The 21,327-nt window shown below is 33.9% G+C and overlaps 1 protein-coding gene across 1 annotated transcript in view; it reads right to left on the bottom strand.

Annotated features, from left to right (window-relative positions):
- LOC143254602 (helicase POLQ-like) overlaps nt 1-21,327 on the bottom strand; it is a 58,970-nt gene that overhangs the window by 1,120 nt on the left and 36,523 nt on the right. Inside the window, exon 7 of the mRNA XM_076509751.1 lies at nt 8,909-9,082. Within this exon, the coding sequence (XP_076365866.1) occupies nt 8,909-9,082 (174 nt within the window). The remainder of the gene's footprint in view (nt 1-8,908; nt 9,083-21,327) is intronic.

The raw sequence follows: 21,327 nt of genomic DNA, 5'->3' as shown, positions 1-21,327 counted from the left end.
ATACCAGCGACAGTACTACTGAGATATGAGAACTGTTACTATGTCCAGTGGTACTACTGAGATATGAGAACTGTGGTTACTAATACCAGTGTGTACTACTGTGATATGAGAACTGTGTTACTATACCACAGTAGTACTACTGTGATATGAGAACTGTGTTACTATACCAGTAGGTACTACTGTGATAATATGAACTGTGTTACTATAACAGTAGTACTACTGTGATATGAGAACTGTGTTACTATACCAGTGGTACTACTGTGATATGAGGAACAGTGTTACTATAACAATGTGGTACTACTGTGATATATAGAACTATGTGTTACTATAACAGTAAGTACTACTATGATTGGTAGTAGCACTGTGATATGAGAACTGTGTTACTATAACAGTAGTACTACTGTGATTGGTATACTACTGTGATATGAGAGCTGTGTTACTATAACAGTAGTACTACTGTGATTGGTATACTACTGTGATATGAGAACTGTGTTACTATAACAGTAGTACTACTGTGATTGGTATACTACTGTGATATGAGAACTGTGTTACTATAACAGTAATACTATGATTGGTATACTACTGTGATATGAGAACTGTGTTACTTTAACAGTACTACTATGATTGGTATACTACTGTGATATGAGAACTGTGTTACTTTAACAGTACTACTATGATTGGTATACTACTGTGATATGAGAACTGTGTTACTTTAACAGTACCACTATGATTGGTATACTACTGTGATATGAGAACTGTGTTACTTTAACAGTACCACTATGATTGGTATACTACTGTGATATGAGAACTGTGTTACTATAACAGTACTACTGTGATATGAGAACTGTGTTACTATAACAGTACTACTGTAATATGAGAGCTGTGTTACTATAACAGTAGCACTACTATGATTGGTATACTACTGTGATATGAGAACTGTGTTACTATAACAGTACTACTGTGATATGAGAACTGGGTTACTATAACAGTACTACTGTGATATGAGAACTGTTACTATACCAGTAGTACTACTGTGATATGAGAACTGTTACTATACCAGTAGTACTACTGTGATATGAGAACTGTGTTACTATACCAGTAGTACTACTGTGATATGAGAACTGTGTTACTATACCAGTAGTACTACTGTGATATGAGAACTGTGTTACTATACCAGTAGTACTACTGTGATATGAGAACTGTGTTACTATACCAGTAGTACTACTGTGATATGAGAACTGTGTTACTATAACAGTAGTACTACTGTGATATGAGAACTGTGTTACTATAACAGTAGTACTACTGTGGTTGGTATACTACTGTGATATGAGAACTGTGTTACTGTGATTGGTATACTACTGTGATATGAGAACTGTGTTACTATAACAGTAGTACTACTGTGATTGGTATACTACTGTGATATGAGAACTGTGTCACTGTAACAGTACTACTATGATTGGTATACTACTGTGATATGAGAGCTGTGTCACTATAACAGTACTACTATGATTGGTATACTACTGTGATATGAGAGCTGTGTTACTATAACAGTAGCACTACTATGATTGGTATACTACTGTGATATGAGAACTGTGTTACTATAACAGTAGCACTACTGTGATTGGTATACTACTGTGATATGAGAACTGTGTTACTATAACAGTAGCACTACTATGATTGGTATACTACTGTGATATGAGAGCTGTGTTACTATAACAGTAGCACTACCATGATTGGTATACTACCTGTGATATGAGAGCTGTGTTACTATAATAGCACTACTATGATTGGTATACTACTGTGATATGAGAGCTGTGTTACTATAACAGTAGCACTACTGTGATTGGTATACTACTGTGATATGAGAACTGTGTTACTATAACAGTAGTACTACTGTGATTGGTATACTACTGTGATATGAGAACTGTGTTACTATAACAGTACTACCTATGATTGGTATACTACTGTGATATGAGAGCTGTGTTACTATAACAGTACTACTCATGATTGGTATACTACTGTGATATGAGGCTGTGTTATTATAACAGTAGCACTACTATGATTAGTATACCACTGTGATATGAGAACTGTGCTACTATAACAGTAGCACTACTATGATTGGTATACTACTGTGATATGAGAACTGTGTTACAACAACAGTAGTACTACTGTGATATGAGAACTGTGTTACTACAACAGTAGTACTACTGTGATATGAGAACTGTGTTACTACAACAGTAGTACTACTGTGATATGAGAACTGTGTTACTACAACAGTAGTACTATGAGTGGTATACTACTGTGATATGAGAACTGTGTTACTACAATAGTAGCACTACTGTGATTGGTATACTACTGTGATATGAAAACTGTGTTACAACAACAGTAGTACTACTGTGATTGGTATACTACTGTGATATGAAAACTGTGTTACAACAACAGTAGTACTACTGTGATTGGTATACTACTGTGATATAAGAACTGTGTTACAACAACAGTAGTACTACTGTGATTGGTATACTACTGTGATATGAGAACTGTGTTACTATAACAGTAGTACTACTATGATTGGTATACTACTGTGATATGAGAACTGTGTTACTATACCAGTAGTACTACTGTGATATGAGAACTGTGTTACTATACCAGTAGTACTACTGTGATATGAGAACTGTGTTACTATAACAGTAGTACTACTGTGATATGAGAACTGTGTTACTATAACAGTAGTACTACTATGATTGGTATACTACTGTGATATGAGAACTGTGTTACTACAACAGTAGTACTACTATGATTGGTATACTACTGTGATATGAGAACTGTGTTACTACAACAGTAGTACTACTATGATTGGTATACTACTGTGATATGAGAACTGTGTTACTATAACAGTACTACTACTATGATTGGTATACTACTGTGATATGAGAACTGTGTTACTATAACAGTACTACTATGATTGGTATACTACTGTGATATGAGAACTGTGTTACTATAACAGTACTACTATGATTGGTATACTACTGTGATATGAGAACTGTGTTACTATACCAGTAGTACTACTGTGATATGAGAACTGTGTTACTATACCAGTAGTACTACTGTGATATGAGAACTGTGTTACTATAACAGTAGTACTACTATGATTGGTATACTACTGTGATATGAGAACTGTGTTACTACAACAGTAGTACTACTATGATTGGTATACTACTGTGATATGAGAACTGTGTTACTACAACAGTAGTACTAGTATGATTGGTATACTACTGTGATATGAGAACTGTAAAGCTATACCAGTAGTACTACTGTGATATGAGAACTGTGTTACTATACCAGTAGTACTACTGTGATATGAGAACTGTGTTACTATACCAGTAGTACTACTGTGATATGAGAACTGTGTTACTATACCAGTAGTACTACTGTGATATGAGAACTGTGTTACTATAACAGTAGTACTACTATGATTGGTATACTACTGTGATATGAGAACTGTGTTACTATAACAGTAAGTTCAATGTTATTCTTTGAATTAATAATTACATAGAACTTGTGCAATATTATGTAAACTTACACAAAACTAAAACATTCCATATTTGCACTTTACAAGTTTTTAATTTGTAAATAATTCTTTACTTCAAACTATAACTTCAATGCTTTTGTTTACTTGTAATTACACCTGGATAATGTCATTTGGTAAGATGTACTCTGTGAATATTACAATAATATAAATTGTGTGCCCTCTTGGTGTCAACTTTCATGTGAATTAGTTCCAATAGCTCCCAAAGTGGGGAGGTTAACTTCATGTGATTGTTTATAATGGTTTATTAAACTTTCACAGTAATTTTCCATTAAATCAGTGAATTCAATGGTGAGAACTCCAATAGAAAATTGATTTCTACCTTTGATATCCCTCTTAAAACTAGTTTTAAATGTCATACTTCATTCAATTAACCTTTAAAAATTGTTTTGTTTAGTTCTCTTAGAACTTAGTTATCTAATCCCTACTTATTGAGTTAGAACAGAATGACATGAACTGATAATGAAGCTAAATGTGAGACAATGTAATGTGTACAGATAGAGTCTACATGTTTTAGGTGTAAAAAATAATTCCATCACCTTCAGGAGACCAGAAGAAACAGAGGTTTCATTTTTATATAATCAAATATACGTGTGTATGTGTGTTTCCAAAAATGTGGTTCTGTGATGTCTAGACCTAAATTTCTATTGAAAATCATTTCATGTTTAACAGTTTTTACAAATTTTATTTTGATTATTTTAGTATTTTGAATCACATCCATTCAATGTTATGTGAAGTGTCTGTCACACAAAGATTGTGTCACCCACTGTCAGGAAAAATGCTATTTTCAACACTCACAAAATCATTTTATTTGTCAATAGAGCTTATAGGGGTTCTTCATGTAATGAATACTTTGTGTTTAGATTCAATTATTTCAAATGCATAGCTATCAAGAGAAGATGTGAATCATATACTTTAGATAGGGTTTACAAAAGATATATCTGTAATAAGTTACAAATTTCAGAATATACCAAACTACAGATTACACTGGGGAACACTTTTTCAGTAACTTTGAGTTGCATTGGATATTTTAACTGATTCTGAAGGAGGTTTAGGTGCTGATTTCAAATCTGAAATTAGTTTTTCTCTACAAGCTCTAGTTTGTATGCAATTTGAGGTTAATGAAATTGTACAAATGTGAACTTGCGTAAACCATGTATAAGCATTTTCATGTCCATATATATAGATAGCTTCTAATATTTTGATCATTCTTCTTTTGTTTCAGATCAAACATGGCTTCCAAAATAGATATCATTGCAGAAACAAGCCTGATGCCTTCTGCTACATATGTGGATGCTACACACTCAATCGTCAGAGACGTAACATATCCTCGTTCGTCAAGCGTGCCTACAAGGCATATTTTGAAGTTCATCTTGGTGATCAAGACAAGCAATGGGCTCCTCATGTTGTGTGCCACAATTGTGAGGAAATGCTTCGAGACTGGACCAAAGGAAAACGCAATGGTCTGCCTTTTGGTGTTCCAATGATTTGCGCGAACCCACCAACCATGTAACTGACTGTTATTTCTGCATGGTAAACACAACGGTGTTGGGAAGAAAAACCGACATAAGATTACGTATCCGAACATTCCCTCAGCTATTCGGCCTGCTCCGCACTCTGAAGAAGTTCCTGTTCCAGTTTTCAAAGGCTTGCCTTCATTGGACGATAAAGACATTGGACATGATACAAGCGAACATGACAGTTGTGACAGTGAATTGTCAGAAAAGTGTACACAATCGGAGAACTGTTCTTCAGACACTGAACCTTTCCCCATCCCCAAGCCTCTTCCCCAGGCTGAACTGAATGATTTAGTGCGGGATTTAGGTCTTTCAAAGAAAGCAGCAGAGCTTTTGGCATCAAGATTACAAGGCAGATATCTTTTTGATCACTCTGTTAAAGTATCATATTTCAGAAAGCGTGACCAGCTTTTAGTGACCTTCTTTTCAGAAGACAGACAGTTTGTTTACTGCCATGACATCCAAGGGCTTCTCAAAGAACTGGGTGTACCTTACTATAGTCCTGCTGAATGGAGACTCTTTTTAGACAGTTCAAAAGGCAGTCTAAAGTGTGTTCTTTTACATAATGGGAATGTTTATGGAGCAGTACCTGTCAGTCACTCAGTGCATTTCTTGGAAGACTATAATGATATGAGAATGGTCATGGACTTATTAAAATATCATGAGCACAATTGGATCATTTGTGTAGACTTAAAGATGGTCAACTTTCTTCTTGGACAACAGAAAGGTTTCGCCAAGTTTCCATTTTTCCTCTGTATGTGGGACAGCCGAACACAGAGACAGACATTGGGTCCAGAAGGACTGGCCTATTCGTGACACCCTTGAAGCAGGCATGCCAAATATCATACAAGACCCAATTGTAAGCAGAGATAAGATCATCTTTCCTCCTCTTCACATCAAATTAGGTTTGATGAAGCAATTTGTCAAGGCACTGGAAACCGAAGGTGAATGTTTCCAACACATCATCACAGCTTTACCAGGGTTATCATTTGAGAAGATCAAAGCAGGCGTGTTTGATGGCCCACAGATTCAACCCTAATTCGTGATGATCAGTTTGTTGCTAAGATGACCGCTTTAGAAAAGGCAGCATGGTTATCTTTGTGGCAGTCGTTCAGAACTTCCTTGGAAACAATAAGGGGAGAACTACAGTGAACTTGTGAACAGAATGCTCCTCGCTTTTCGTGATCTCGGGTGCAACATGAGCATCAAGCTTCACTTTTTGAACAGCCACCTTGATAAGTTCCCTGACAACCTGGAGGCTGTGAGTGACGAACAAGGAGAACGATTCCACCAAGACCTAAAGGTCATGGAAGAACGCTACCAAGGCGCTGGGACAAAAGTATGATGGCTGACTACTGCTGGAGCAATAAACGAGATTGTCCAGATGAAGTGTACAAACGCAAAAGTTACAAACGCAAATTCCTACCTGAATAAAATACACAAACAAATTGATAAGCTATTCCTATAATTTCCTATAATAACGAAAAATTAAAAATAATAAAAAAATGTCAAATTGCATAAAATCTGTAGCGCAGACAAAACCGACTTCAGATTTGAAATCAACAGACTCAAATTGACTATAGAAAGGTCTTTTTTTAAATGCAACAAAATGAGTGTTCCCCAGTGTTATAAGTAAGGTTTATGAAGAATATGTTTCTATAAAAATAGGCAAGATATTCTTGAAAAACAGTTACTAACCTTTACTCTACATTAAAACTAATGAATGTTAATAATAGTATTAAAGTTGAATGCAGGGTATATTAAATCTTTTGTTTGAACCTTATCAGATGGACAAGTAGTAAATTGTAGCAGTAACACAAAAATGCTGAAGGATAATTAAAAATACTTTGTTTTTGAATTTCGTGCAAAGTTACACGAAGGCTATCAGTGCTAGCCATCCCTAAATAAGCAGTGTAAGACTAGAGGGAAGGCAGCTAGTCATTACCACCCACTACCAACTCTTGGACTACTCTTTTACTGATGAATAATTGGATTTATCATCACATTATAATGCCCCTACAGCTAAAAGGGCAAGCATGTTTGGTGTGGCAGGAATTTGAACCCTCAGATTATGACTCAAGTGACCACCTGGCCATGCCAGGTCTAAAAATTAATGATGTAGCAGAACATGTAGCAAACTCATCACATAACATTGAATGAATGAGATTAAAATATAAAAAATAACAGTAACAGAATGTGTAGAAACTGTTATACATAAGATGATTTTTAATGGAGATATAGGCCTGGGTGTCACAGAAGTAAATTTTTGGAAACCTATTCTGTAAAGAGCACTATACAAATTACACATGTATATTTGGTTATATGCATAAGAAACCTCTGTGTTTCTTTTAATCTCCTGAAGCTGGTGGAATGTTCTCTACAGAAGGATGTAATTTTAATTATATATCTTAACTCTACATTTTTAAATGTTGAATGTTTTAATGGTTGTATTAAATCTATATGTTAGAATGGTCATTCAATATATTGAATGTTTTAATCCCTTTATTAAACCTACATGTCAGAATGGTCATTCAATATATTGAATGTTTTAATCCCTTTATTAAACCTACATGTCAGAATGGTCATTCAATATATTGAATGTTTTAATCCCTTTATTAAACCTACATGTCAGAATGGTCATTCAATGTATTGAATGTTTTAATCCCTTTATTAAACCTACATGTCAGAATGGTCATTCAATGTAATGAATGTTTTAATCCCTTTATTAAACCTACATGTCAGAATGGTCATTCAATGTAATGAATGTTTTAATCCCTTTATTAAACCTACATGTCAGAATGGTCATTCAATGTAATGAATGTTTTAATCCCTTTATTAAACCTACATGTCAGAATGGTCATTCAATGTAATGAATGTTTTAATTTCTTTATTAAACCTACATGTTAGAATAGTCATTCAATGTAATGAATGTTTTAATCCCTTTATTAAACCTACATGTCAGAATGGTCATTCAATATATTGAATGTTTTAATCCCATTATTAAACCTACATGTCAGAATGGTCATTCAATATATTGAATGTTTTAATCCCATTATTAAACCTACATGTCAGAATGGTCATTCAATATATTGAATGTTTTAATCCCATTATTAAACCTACATGTTAGAATGGTCATTCAATATATTGAATGTTTTAATTTCTTTATTAAACCTACATGTTAGAATGGTCATTCAATATATTGAATGTTTTAATCCCTTTATTAAACCTACATGTCAGAATGGTCATTCAATATATTGATTGTTTTAATTTCATTATTAAACCTACATGTTAGAATGGTCATTCAATATATTGAATGTTTTAATCCCTTTATTAAACCTATATGTTAGAATGGTCATTCAATATATTGAATGTTTTAATCCCTTTCTTAAAGCTACATGTCAGAATGGTCATTCAATATATTGAATGTTTTAATCCCTTTCTTAAAGCTACATGTCAGAATGGTCATTCAATATATTGAATGTTTTAATCCCTTTCTTAAACCTACATGTTAGAATGGTCATTCAATATATTGAATGTTTTAATCCCTTTCTTAAAGCTACATGTCAGAATGGTCATTCAATATATTGAATGTTTTAATCCCTTTCTTAAAGCTACATGTCAGAATGGTGATTCAATACATTGAATAAAAGAATGTTCTTATTATCAGAACCTTGTGAAACTCATCACTATAAATTATTCATCACACCTACCTTCAACTGATGCTTCATAAAATATAGGACAGATGCCAATTTCTAAAACAATATTACACACAATATCCATAAACAATCAGTAGGTGTTACTATACCTGACAAAAGTGATAGACACTGACAGCAAAACTAGCTGCACTATTCAACAGATTTTGAACTGTACCCCGGTGTTGTCTGAATGTGTTGGAAACTTTCCAAACAGGATTCTGTTGCCACAGTTGATACAGAATTAAGGTAAGATAAAAACGATGGACTACTTGTTGGTTAACATCCTATACAAGTTTGTAAAAACAAAAACACATTACGGAAACAATAACAACCTCTATCAGAAAACACTCATGAACTTGGAAAATTAATCATCAGGTTTAAAAATCTATTACAATGTCTTCTGAAACAAATCACCTGTGTAAAGTATCACATATTAATAATTACATTCAAAACATGACCTCTTCTCAAGGCTAGAATGTCTTTAAACCAACAAACAAATCTTACGTTTATAGATAAACAACTCCCACATATTTCAGAATATTACATTACTTAGCAGAATGTTGAAACTAATACACATTGGGAAGTTTTAATGAGGAATTCCTTTTCTTGTCGATTGTAAAAATTACTTTGTACCATACATTTTAAAACAGAAACACAGGTTATACAACAGGTACATGCCCATAGCAATGAAAGAATTAAACAAAATGGTCACATACCTCTGGGTGGCTTTCAGTTAAGCTGCACAGGCAACTCATATTCCATAATCCCCAAATACACAACCATGGAGTCACTTTACCTTCTGACTACCCCACAAAACACCATCATGAGTATACTTAACCTCTTGGTATTCCCTAAAAACACCATCACCGGAACATTAACTCCTGACAATCCCACAAAACACCATCACAGGAACATTAACTCCTAACAATCCCATAAAACAATCTTACAGGAAAATTAACTCCTGACAATCCCATAAAACACGATAGAGAAACATTAACTCCTGACAATCCCATAAAACACTATTACAGGAACATTAACTCCTGATAATCCCGTTAAATGCTTTTACTGGAACATTAACTCCTTACAATCCCATAAAACAATATTTCAGGAACATTAACTCCTGACGATCCCACAAAACAATATTTCAGGAACATTAACTCCTGAAAATCCCATAAAACAATATTACAGGAACATTAACTCCTGAAAAATTCCATAAAACAATATTACAGGAACATTAACTCCTGACAATCCTGTAAAATACTATTACAGAAACATTAACTCCTGACAATCCCATAAAACACTATTACACGAACATTAACTCCTGACAATCCCATAAAACACTATTACAGGAACATTAATTCCTGACAATCCCATAAAACACTATTACAGGAACATTAATTCCTGACAATCCCATAAAACACTATTACAGGAACATTAATTCCTGACAATCCCATAAAACACTATTACAGGAACATTAACTCCCGACAATCCCATAAAACACTATTACAGGAACATTAAGGCCTGACAATCCCATAAAATGCTATTACAGGAACATTAAGGCCTGACAATCCCATGAAACACTATTACAGGAACATTAACTACTGACAATCCCATAAAACACTATTACAGGAACATTAAGGCCTGACAATCCCATAAAATGCTATTACAGGAACATTAACTCCTGACAATCCCATGAAACAATATTTCAGGAACATCAACTCCTGACAATCCCATGAAACAATATTTGAGGAACATCAACTCCTGACAATCCCATAAAACACAATCACAAGAACATTAACTCCTGACAATCCTGTAAAATGCTATTACAGGAATATTAACTCCTGACAATCCTGTAAAATGCTATTACAGGAGCATTAACATCTGATAATCCCATAAAACACTATACAGGAACATTAACACCTGATAATCCCATAAAACACTATACAGGAACATTAACACCTGATAATCCCACAAAACACTATACAGGAACATTAACTCCTGACAATCCCATAAAACAATATCACAGGAACATTAACTACTGACAATCCCATAAAACACTATTACAGGTACATTAACTCCTGACAATCCCATAAAACACTATTACAGGAACATTAAGGCCTGACAATCCCATAAAACACTATTATAGGAACATTAAGGCCTGACAATCCCATAAAATGCTATTAAAGGAACATTAACTCCTGACAATCCCATAAAACAATATTTCAGGAACATCAACTCCTGACAATTCCATAAAACACTATTACAGGAAAATTAACTCCTGACAATCCCATAAAACAATATTACAGGAAAATTAACTCCTGACAATCCCATAAAACACGATAGAGAAACATTAACTCCTGACAATCCAATAAAACATTATTACAGGAAAATTAACTCCTGACAATCCCATAAAACAATATTACAGGAATATTAACTCCTGATAATCCCGTTAAATGCTTTTCCTGGAACATTAACTCCTTACAATTCCATAAAACAATACTACACGAATATTAAATCCTGACAATACCATAAAACACTATACAGGAACATTAACTCCTGACAATCCCATAAAACACAATCACAAGAAGATTAACTCCTCACAAACCTGTAAAATGCTATTACAGGAACATTAACTCCTGACAATCCCATAAAACATTATACAGGAACATTAACACCTGATAATCCCATAAATCACTATACAGGAACATTAACTCCTGACAATCCCATAAAATGCTATTACAACAACATTAACTCCTCACGATCCCATAAAATGCTATTACAACGACATTAACTCCTCACGATCCCACAAAACACTATCACAGGAACATTAACTCCTGACGATCCCATAAAACATTATTCCAGGAACATTAACTCTTGACAATCCCATAAAAGACTATACAGGAACATTAACTCCTGACAATCCCGTAAAACACTATTACAGGAACATTAAATCCTGATGATCCCATAAAACAATATTACAGGAACATTAACTTCTGACAATCCTGTAAAATGCTATTACAGGCACATTAACTTCTGACAATCCTGTAAAATGCTATTACAAGAATACTAACTCCTGACAATCCCATAAAACACCATCACAAGAACATTAACTCCTGACAATCCCATAAAACAACATCACAAGAACATTAACTCCTGACAATCCCATAAAACTATTTCAGGAAGAAAATCTCCTGACGATCCCATTAAACACTATTACAGGAACATTAATTCCTGACAATCCCATAAAACACTATTACAGGAACATTAACTCCCGACAATCCCATAAAACACTATACACAAACATTAACTCCTGACAATCCCATAAAACACTATTACAGGAACATTAAGGCCTGACAATCCCATAAAATGCTATTACAGGAACATTAAGGCCTGACAATCCCATAAAATGCTATTACAGGAACATTAACTCCTGACAATCCCATGAAACACTATTACAGGAACATTAACTCTTGACAATCCCATAAAACACCATCACAAGAACATTAACTCCTGACAATCCTGTAAAATGCTATTTCAGGAACATTAAGTCCTGACAATCCCATAAAACTATTTCAGGAAGAAAATCTCCTGACGATCCCATTAAACACTATTACAGGAACATTAACTCCTGACAATCCCTTAAAACACTATTACAGGAACATTAATTCCTGACAATCCCATAAAACACTATTACAGGAACATTAACTCCCGACAATCCCATAAAACACTATACACAAACATTAACTCCTGACAATCCCATAAAACACTATACACAAACATTAACTCCTGACAATCCCATAAAACACTATTACAGGAACATTAAGGCCTGACAATCCCATAAAATGCTATTACAGGAACATTAAGGCCTGACAATCCCATAAAATGCTATTACAGGAACATTAACTCCTGACAATCCTATGAAACACTATTACAGGAACATTAACTACTGACAATCCTATGAAACACTATTACAGGAACATTAACTACTGACAATCCTGTAACACAATATCACAGGAACATTAACTCTTGACAATCCCATAAAACAATATCACAGGAACATTAACTACTGACAATCCCATGAAACACTATTACAGGTACATCAACTCCTGACAATCCCATAAAACACAATCACAAGAACATTAACTCCTGACAATCCTGTAAAATGCTATTACAGGAATATTAACTCCTGACAATCCTGTAAAATGCTATTACAGGAGCATTAACTCCTGACAATCCTGTAAAATGCTATTACAGGAACATTAACTCCTGACAATCCCATAAAACAATATTTAGGAACATCAACTCCTGACAATTCCATAAAACACTATTACAGGAAAATTAACTCCTGACAATCCCATAAAACAATATTACAGGAAAATTAACTCCTGACAATCCCATAAAACACTATTTCAGGAACATAAACTCCTGACAATCCCACAAAACACTATTACAGGAAAATTAACTCCTTACAATTCCATAAAACAATACTACACGAATATTAAATCCTGACAATACAATAAAACACTATACAGGAACATTAACTCCTGACAATCCCTTAAAACACCATCACAAGAACATTAACTCCTGACAATCCCATAAAACACCATCACAAGAACATTAACTCCTGACAATCCCTTAAAACACCATCACAAGAACATTAACTCCTGACAATCCCATAAAACACCATCACAAGAACATTAACTCCTGACAATCCTGCAAAACACTATTACAGGAACATTAAGGCCTAACAATGCCATAAAACACTATTATAGGAACATTAAGGCCTGACAATCCCATAAAATGCTATTAAAGGAACATTAACTCCTGACAATCCCATAAAACAATATTTAGGAACATCAACTCCTGACAATTCCATAAAACACTATTACAGGAAAATTAACTCCTGACAATCCCATAAAACAATATTACAGGAAAATTAACTCCTGACAATCCCATAAAACACTATTTCAGGAACATAAACTCCTGACAATCCCACAAAACACTATTACAGGAAAATTAACTCCTTACAATTCCATAAAACAATACTACACGAATATTAAATCCTGACAATACCATAAAACACTATACAGGAACATTAACTCCTGACAATCCCTTAAAACACCATCACAAGAACATTAACTCCTGACAATCCCATAAAACACCATCACAAGAACATTAACTCCTGACAATCCTTAAAACACCATCACAAGAACATTAACTCCTGACAATCCCTTAAAACACCATCACAAGAACATTAACTCCTGACAATCCCATAAAACACTATTACAGGAGCATTAACTCCTGACAATCCTGTAAAACTATTTGAGGAACAAAATATCCTGACGATTCCATAAAACTATTTCAGGAACAAAATCTCCCATAAAACACTATACAGGAACATTAACGCCTGACAATCCTGTAAAACAATATTACAGGAACATTAACGCCTGACAATCCTGTAAAACAACATTACAGGAACATTAACGCCTGACCATCCTGTAAAACAACATTACAGGAACATTAACTCCTGACAATCCTGTAAAACAATATTACAGGAACATTAACGCCTGACAATCCTGTAAAACAATATTACAGGAACATTAACGCCTGACAATCCTGTAAAACAATATTACAGGAACATTAACGCCTGACAATCCTGTAAAACAATATTACAAGAACATTAACGCCTGCCCATCCTGTAAAACAATATTACAGGAACATTAACTCCTGACAATCCTGTAAAACAATATTACAGGAACATTAACTCCTGACAATCCTGTAAAACAATATTACAGGAACATTAACTCCTGACAATCCTGTAAAACAATATTACAAGAACATTAACTCCTGACAATCCTGTAAAACAATATTACAGGAACATTAACTCCTGACAATCCTGTAAAACAATATTACAGGAACATTAACTCCTGACAATCCTGTAAAACAATATTACAGGAACATTAACTCCTGACAATCCTGTAAAACAATATTACAGGAACATTAACTCCTGACAATCCTGTAAAACAATATTACAGGAACATTAACTCCTGACAATCCTGTAAAACAATATTACAGGAACATTAACTCCTGACAATCCTGTAAAACAATATTACAGGAACATTAACTCCTGACAATCCTGTAAAACAATATTACAGGAACATTAACTCCTGACAATCCTGTAAAACAATATTACAGGAACATTAACTCCTGACAATCCTGTAAAACAATATTACAGGAACATTAACTCCTGACAATCCTGTAAAACAATATTACAGAAACATTAACTCCTGACAATCCTGTAAAACAATATTACAGGAACATTAACTCCTGACAATCCCATAAAACAATATTTCAGGAACATCAACTCCTGACAATCCCATAAAACACTATTACAGGAAAATTAACTCCTGACAATCCCATAAAAATATTACAGGAAAATTAACTCCTGACAATCCCATAAAAAAATATTACAGGAATATTAACTCCTGACAATCCCATAAAACACGATAAAGAAACATTAACTCCTGACAATCCAATAAAACATTATTACAGGAACATGAATTCCTGACAATCGTATAAAATGCTATTACAGGAATAATAACTCCTGACAATCCCATAAAACAGCATTTACAGGAACATTAACTCCTGAGAATCCCATAAAACAATATTTCAGGAACATTAACTCCTGACAATCCCATAAAACAATATTACAGGAACATTAACTACTGACAATCCCATAAAACGCTATTACAGGAACATTAACTCCTGACGATCCCATAAAACGCTATTACAGGAACATTAACTCCTGACGATCCCATAAAACGCTATTACAGGAACATTAACTCCTGACGATCCCATAAAACGCTATTACAGGAACATTAACTCCTGACAATCCCATAAAACAATATTACAGGAACATTAACTCCTGACAATTCCATAAAACAATATTACAGGAACATTACATCCTGACAATCCTGTAAAATGTTATTACAGGAACATTAACTCCTGACAATCCCATAAAACATTATTACAGGAAAATTAACTCCTGATTATCCCATAAGACACTATCACAGGAACATTAACTCCTAACAATCCCATAAAACATTATTCCAGGAACATTAACTCCTGACAATCCCATAAAACACTATACAGGAATATTAACTCCTGACAATCCCATAAAACACTATTACAGGAACATTAAATCCTGATGATCCCATAAAACAATATTATAGGAACATTAAGGCCTGACAATCCCATAAAATGCTATTAAAGGAACATTAACTCCTGACAATCCCATAAAACAATATTTAGGAACATCAACTCCTGACAATTCCATAAAACACTATTACAGGAAAATTAACTCCTGACAATCCCATAAAACAATATTACAGGAAAATTAACTCCTGACAATCCCATAAAACACTATTTCAGGAACATAAACTCCTGACAATCCCACAAAACACTATTACAGGAAAATTAACTCCTTACAATTCCATAAAACAATACTACACGAATATTAAATCCTGACAATACCATAAAACACTATACAGGAACATTAACTCCTGACAATCCCTTAAAACACCATCACAAGAACATTAACTCCTGACAATCCCATAAAACACCATCACAAGAACATTAACTCCTGACAATCCCTTAAAACACCATCACAAGAACATTAACTCCTGACAATCCCTTAAAACACCATCACAAGAACATTAACTCCTGACAATCCCATAAAACACTATTACAGGAGCATTAACTCCTGACAATCCTGTAAAACTATTTGAGGAACAAAATATCCTGACGATTCCATAAAACTATTTCAGGAACAAAATCTCCCATAAAACACTATACAGGAACATTAACGCCTGACAATCCTGTAAAACAATATTACAGGAACATTAACGCCTGACCATCCTGTAAAACAACATTACAGGAACATTAACGCCTGACCATCCTGTAAAACAACATTACAGGAATATTAACTCCTGACAATCCTGTAAAACAATATTACAGGAACATTAACGCCTGACAATCCTGTAAAACAATATTACAGGAACATTAACGCCTGACAATCCTGTAAAACAATATTACAGGAACATTAACGCCTGACAATCCTGTAAAACAATATTACAGGAACATTAACGCCTGACAATCCTGTAAAACAATATTACAGGAACATTAACTCCTGACAATCCTGTAAAACAATATTACAGGAACATTAACTCCTGACAATCCTGTAAAACAATATTACAGGAACATTAACTCCTGACAATCCTGTAAAACAATATTACAAGAACATTAACTCCTGACAATCCTGTAAAACAATATTACAGGAACATTAACTCCTGACAATCCTGTAAAACAATATTACAGGAACATTAACTCCTGACAATCCTGTAAAACAATATTACAGGAACATTAACTCCTGACAATCCTGTAAAACAATATTACAGGAACATTAACTCCTGACAATCCTGTAAAACAATATTACAGGAACATTAACTCCTGACAATCCTGTAAAACAATATTACAGGAACATTAACTCCTGACAATCCTGTAAAACAATATTACAGGAACATTAACTCCTGACAATCCTGTAAAACAATATTACAGGAACATTAACTCCTGACAATCCTGTAAAACAATATTACAGGAACATTAACTCCTGACAATCCTGTAAAACAATATTACAGGAACATTAACTCCTGACAATCCTGTAAAACAATATTACAGAAACATTAACTCCTGACAATCCTGTAAAACAATATTACAGGAACATTAACTCCTGACAATCCCATAAAACAATATTTCAGGAACATCAACTCCTGACAATCCCATAAAACACTATTACAGGAAAATTAACTCCTGACAATCCCATAAAAAATATTACAGGAAAATTAACTCCTGACAATCCCATAAAAAATATTACAGGAATATTAACTCCTGACAATCCCATAAAACACTATAAAGAAACATTAACTCCTGACAATCCAATAAAACATTATTACAGGAACATGAATTCCTGACAATCCTATAAAATGCTATTACAGGAATAATAACTCCTGACAATCCCATAAAACAGCATTTACGGAACATTAACTCCTGAGAATCCCATAAAACAATATTTCAGGAACATTAACTCCTGACAATCCCATAAAACAATATTACAGGAACATTAACTACTGACAATCCCATAAAACGCTATTACAGGAACATTAACTCCTGACGATCCCATAAAACGCTATTACAGGAACATTAACTCCTGACGATCCCATAAAACGCTATTACAGGAACATTAACTCCTGACGATCCCATAAAACGCTATTACAGGAACATTAACTCCTGACGATCCCATAAAACAATATTACAGGAACATTAACTCCTGACAATTCCATAAAACAATATTACAGGAACATTACATCCTGACAATCCTGTAAAATGTTATTACAGGAACATTAACTCCTGACAATCCCATAAAACATTATTACAGGAAAATTAACTCCTGATTATCCCATAAGACACTATCACAGGAACATTAACTCCTAACAATCCCATAAAACATTATTCCAGGAACATTAACTCCTGACAATCCCATAAAACACTATACAGGAATATTAACTCCTGACAATCCCATAAAACACTATTACAGGAACATTAAATCCTGATGATCCCATAAAACAATATTACAGGAACATTAACTTCTGACAATCCTGTAAAATGCTATTACAGGCACATTAACTTCTGACAATCCTGTAAAATGCTAATACAGGAATACTAACTCCTGACAATCCCATAAAACTATTTCAGGAACAAAATCTCCTGACGATCCCATTAAACAATATTGCAGGAACATGAATTCCTGACATTTATATAAAATGCTATTACAAGAATATTAACTCCTGACAATCCCATAAAACACTAATACAGGAATACTAACTCCTGACAATCCCTTAAAACACCATCACAAGAACATTAACTCCTGACCATCCCATAAAACACCATCACAAGAACATTAATTCCTGACAATCCTGTAAAACTATTTCAGGAACAAAATCTCCTGAAGATCCCATAAAACAATATTGCAGGAACATGAATTCCTGACATTGCTATAAAATGCTATTACAGGAATAATAACTCCTGACAATCCCATAAAACAATAATACAGGAACATTAACTCCTGACAATCCCATAAAAGAATATTACAAGAACATTAACTACTGACAATCCCATAAAACGCTATTACATGAACATTAACTCCTGACGATCCCATAAAAAATATTACAGGAATATTAACTCCTGATAATCCCATAAAACACGATAGAGAAACATTAACTCCTGACAATCCAATAAAACATTATTACAGGAAAATTAACTCCTGATTATTCCATAAAACACTATTACAGGAACATTAACTCCTGATAATCCCGTTAAATGCTTTTACTGGAACATTAACTCCTGACAATCCTGTAAAATGCTATTACAGGAACATTAAATCCTGACAATACCATAAAACACTATACAGGAACATTAAATACTGACAATACCATAAAACACTATACAGGAACATTAACTCCTGATAATCCCATAAAACACAATCACAAGAACATTAACTCCTGACAAACCTGTAAAATGCTAATACAGGAACATTAACTCCGACAATCCCATAAAACACCATCACAAGAACATTAACTCCTGACAATACCATAACACACCATCACAGGAACATTAACTCCTGACAATACCATAACACACCATCACAGGAACATTAACTCCTGACAATACCATAACACACCATCACAGGAACATTAACTCCTAACAATTCTGTAAAATGCTATAACAGAAACATTAACTCCTGAAAATCCCATAAATCACTATACAGGAACATTCACTCCTGACAATCCCATAAAATGCTATTACAACAACATTAACTCCTGACAATCCCATAAAACACCATCACAAAAACATTCACTCCTGACAATCCCATAAAATGCTATAACAAAAACATTCACTCCTGATAATCCCATAAAATGCTATTAAAGGAACAAACTCCTAACAATCCTGTAAATGCTATAACAAAACATTAACTCCTGACAATCCTGTAAAATGCTATAACAAAACATTAACTCCTGACAATCCTGTAAAATGCTATAAACAAAACATTAACTCCTGACAATCCTGTAAAATGCTATAACAGAAACATTAACTCCTGACAATCCCATAAATCACTATACAGGAACATTCACTCCTCATAATCCCATAAAACACTATACAGGAACATTAACTCCTGACAATCCCATAAAACACTATACAGGAACATTAACGCCTGACAATCCCATAAAACACTATACAGGAACATTAACGCCTGACAATCCCATAAAACACTATTAGAGGAACATTAAATCCTGATGATCCCATAAAACACTATTAGAGGAACATTAAATCCTGATGATCCCATAAAACACTATTACAGGAACATTAACTTCTGACAATCCTGTAAAATGCTATTACAGGAATACTAACTCCTGACAATCCCATAAAACACTATGACAGGAACAGTAACTCCTGACAATCCTTAAAACACCATCACAAGAACATTAACTCCTGACAATCCCATAAAACACCATCACAAGAACATTAACTACTGACAATCCTGTAAAATGCTATTACAGGAACATTAAGTCCTGACAATCCCATAAAACTATTTCAGGAACAAAATCTCCTGACGATCCCATTAAACAATATTGCAGGAACATGAATTCTGACATTAGGTATAAAATGCTATTACAGGAATATTAACTCCTGACAATCCCATAAAACACTAATACAGGAATACTAACTCCTGAGAATCCCATAAAACACTATTACAGGAACATTAACTCCTGACAATCCCTTAAAACACCATCACAAGAACATTAACTCCTGACAATCCTGTAAAACTATTTCAGAAACAAAATATTTTGACGATCCCATAAACTATTTCAGGAACAAAATCTCCTGATGATCCCATAAAACAATATTGCAGGAACATGAATTCCTGACATTCGTATAAAATGCTATTACAGGAATAATAACTCCTGACAATCCAATAAAACAATATTAAAGGAACATTAACTCCTGACAATCCAATAAAACAATATTAAAGGAACATTAACTCCTGACAATCCAATAAAACAATATTACAGGAACATTAACTCCTGACAATCCAATAAAACAATATTACAGGAACATTAAGTCCTGATAATCCCATAAAACAATATTTCAGGAACATTAACTCCTGACAATCCCATAAAACAATATTACAGGAACATTAACTCCTGACAATCCCATAAAACACTATTACAGGAACATTAACTCCTGACAATCCTGTAAAACAGTATTACAGGAATATTAACTCCTGACAATCCTGTAAAACAGTATTACAGGAATATTAACTTCTGACAATCCCGTTAAATGCTTTTACTGGAACATTAACTCCTGACAATCCTGTAAAATGCTATTACAGGAACATTAAATCCTGACAATACCA

This window comes from Tachypleus tridentatus, chromosome 6, assembly GCF_004210375.1.
Source record: "Tachypleus tridentatus isolate NWPU-2018 chromosome 6, ASM421037v1, whole genome shotgun sequence".
Lineage (NCBI taxonomy): Eukaryota > Metazoa > Arthropoda > Merostomata > Xiphosura > Limulidae > Tachypleus > Tachypleus tridentatus.
Note: the sequence above shows the minus strand (reverse complement) of the source record. Positions and strands in the feature narration are given on the sequence as shown.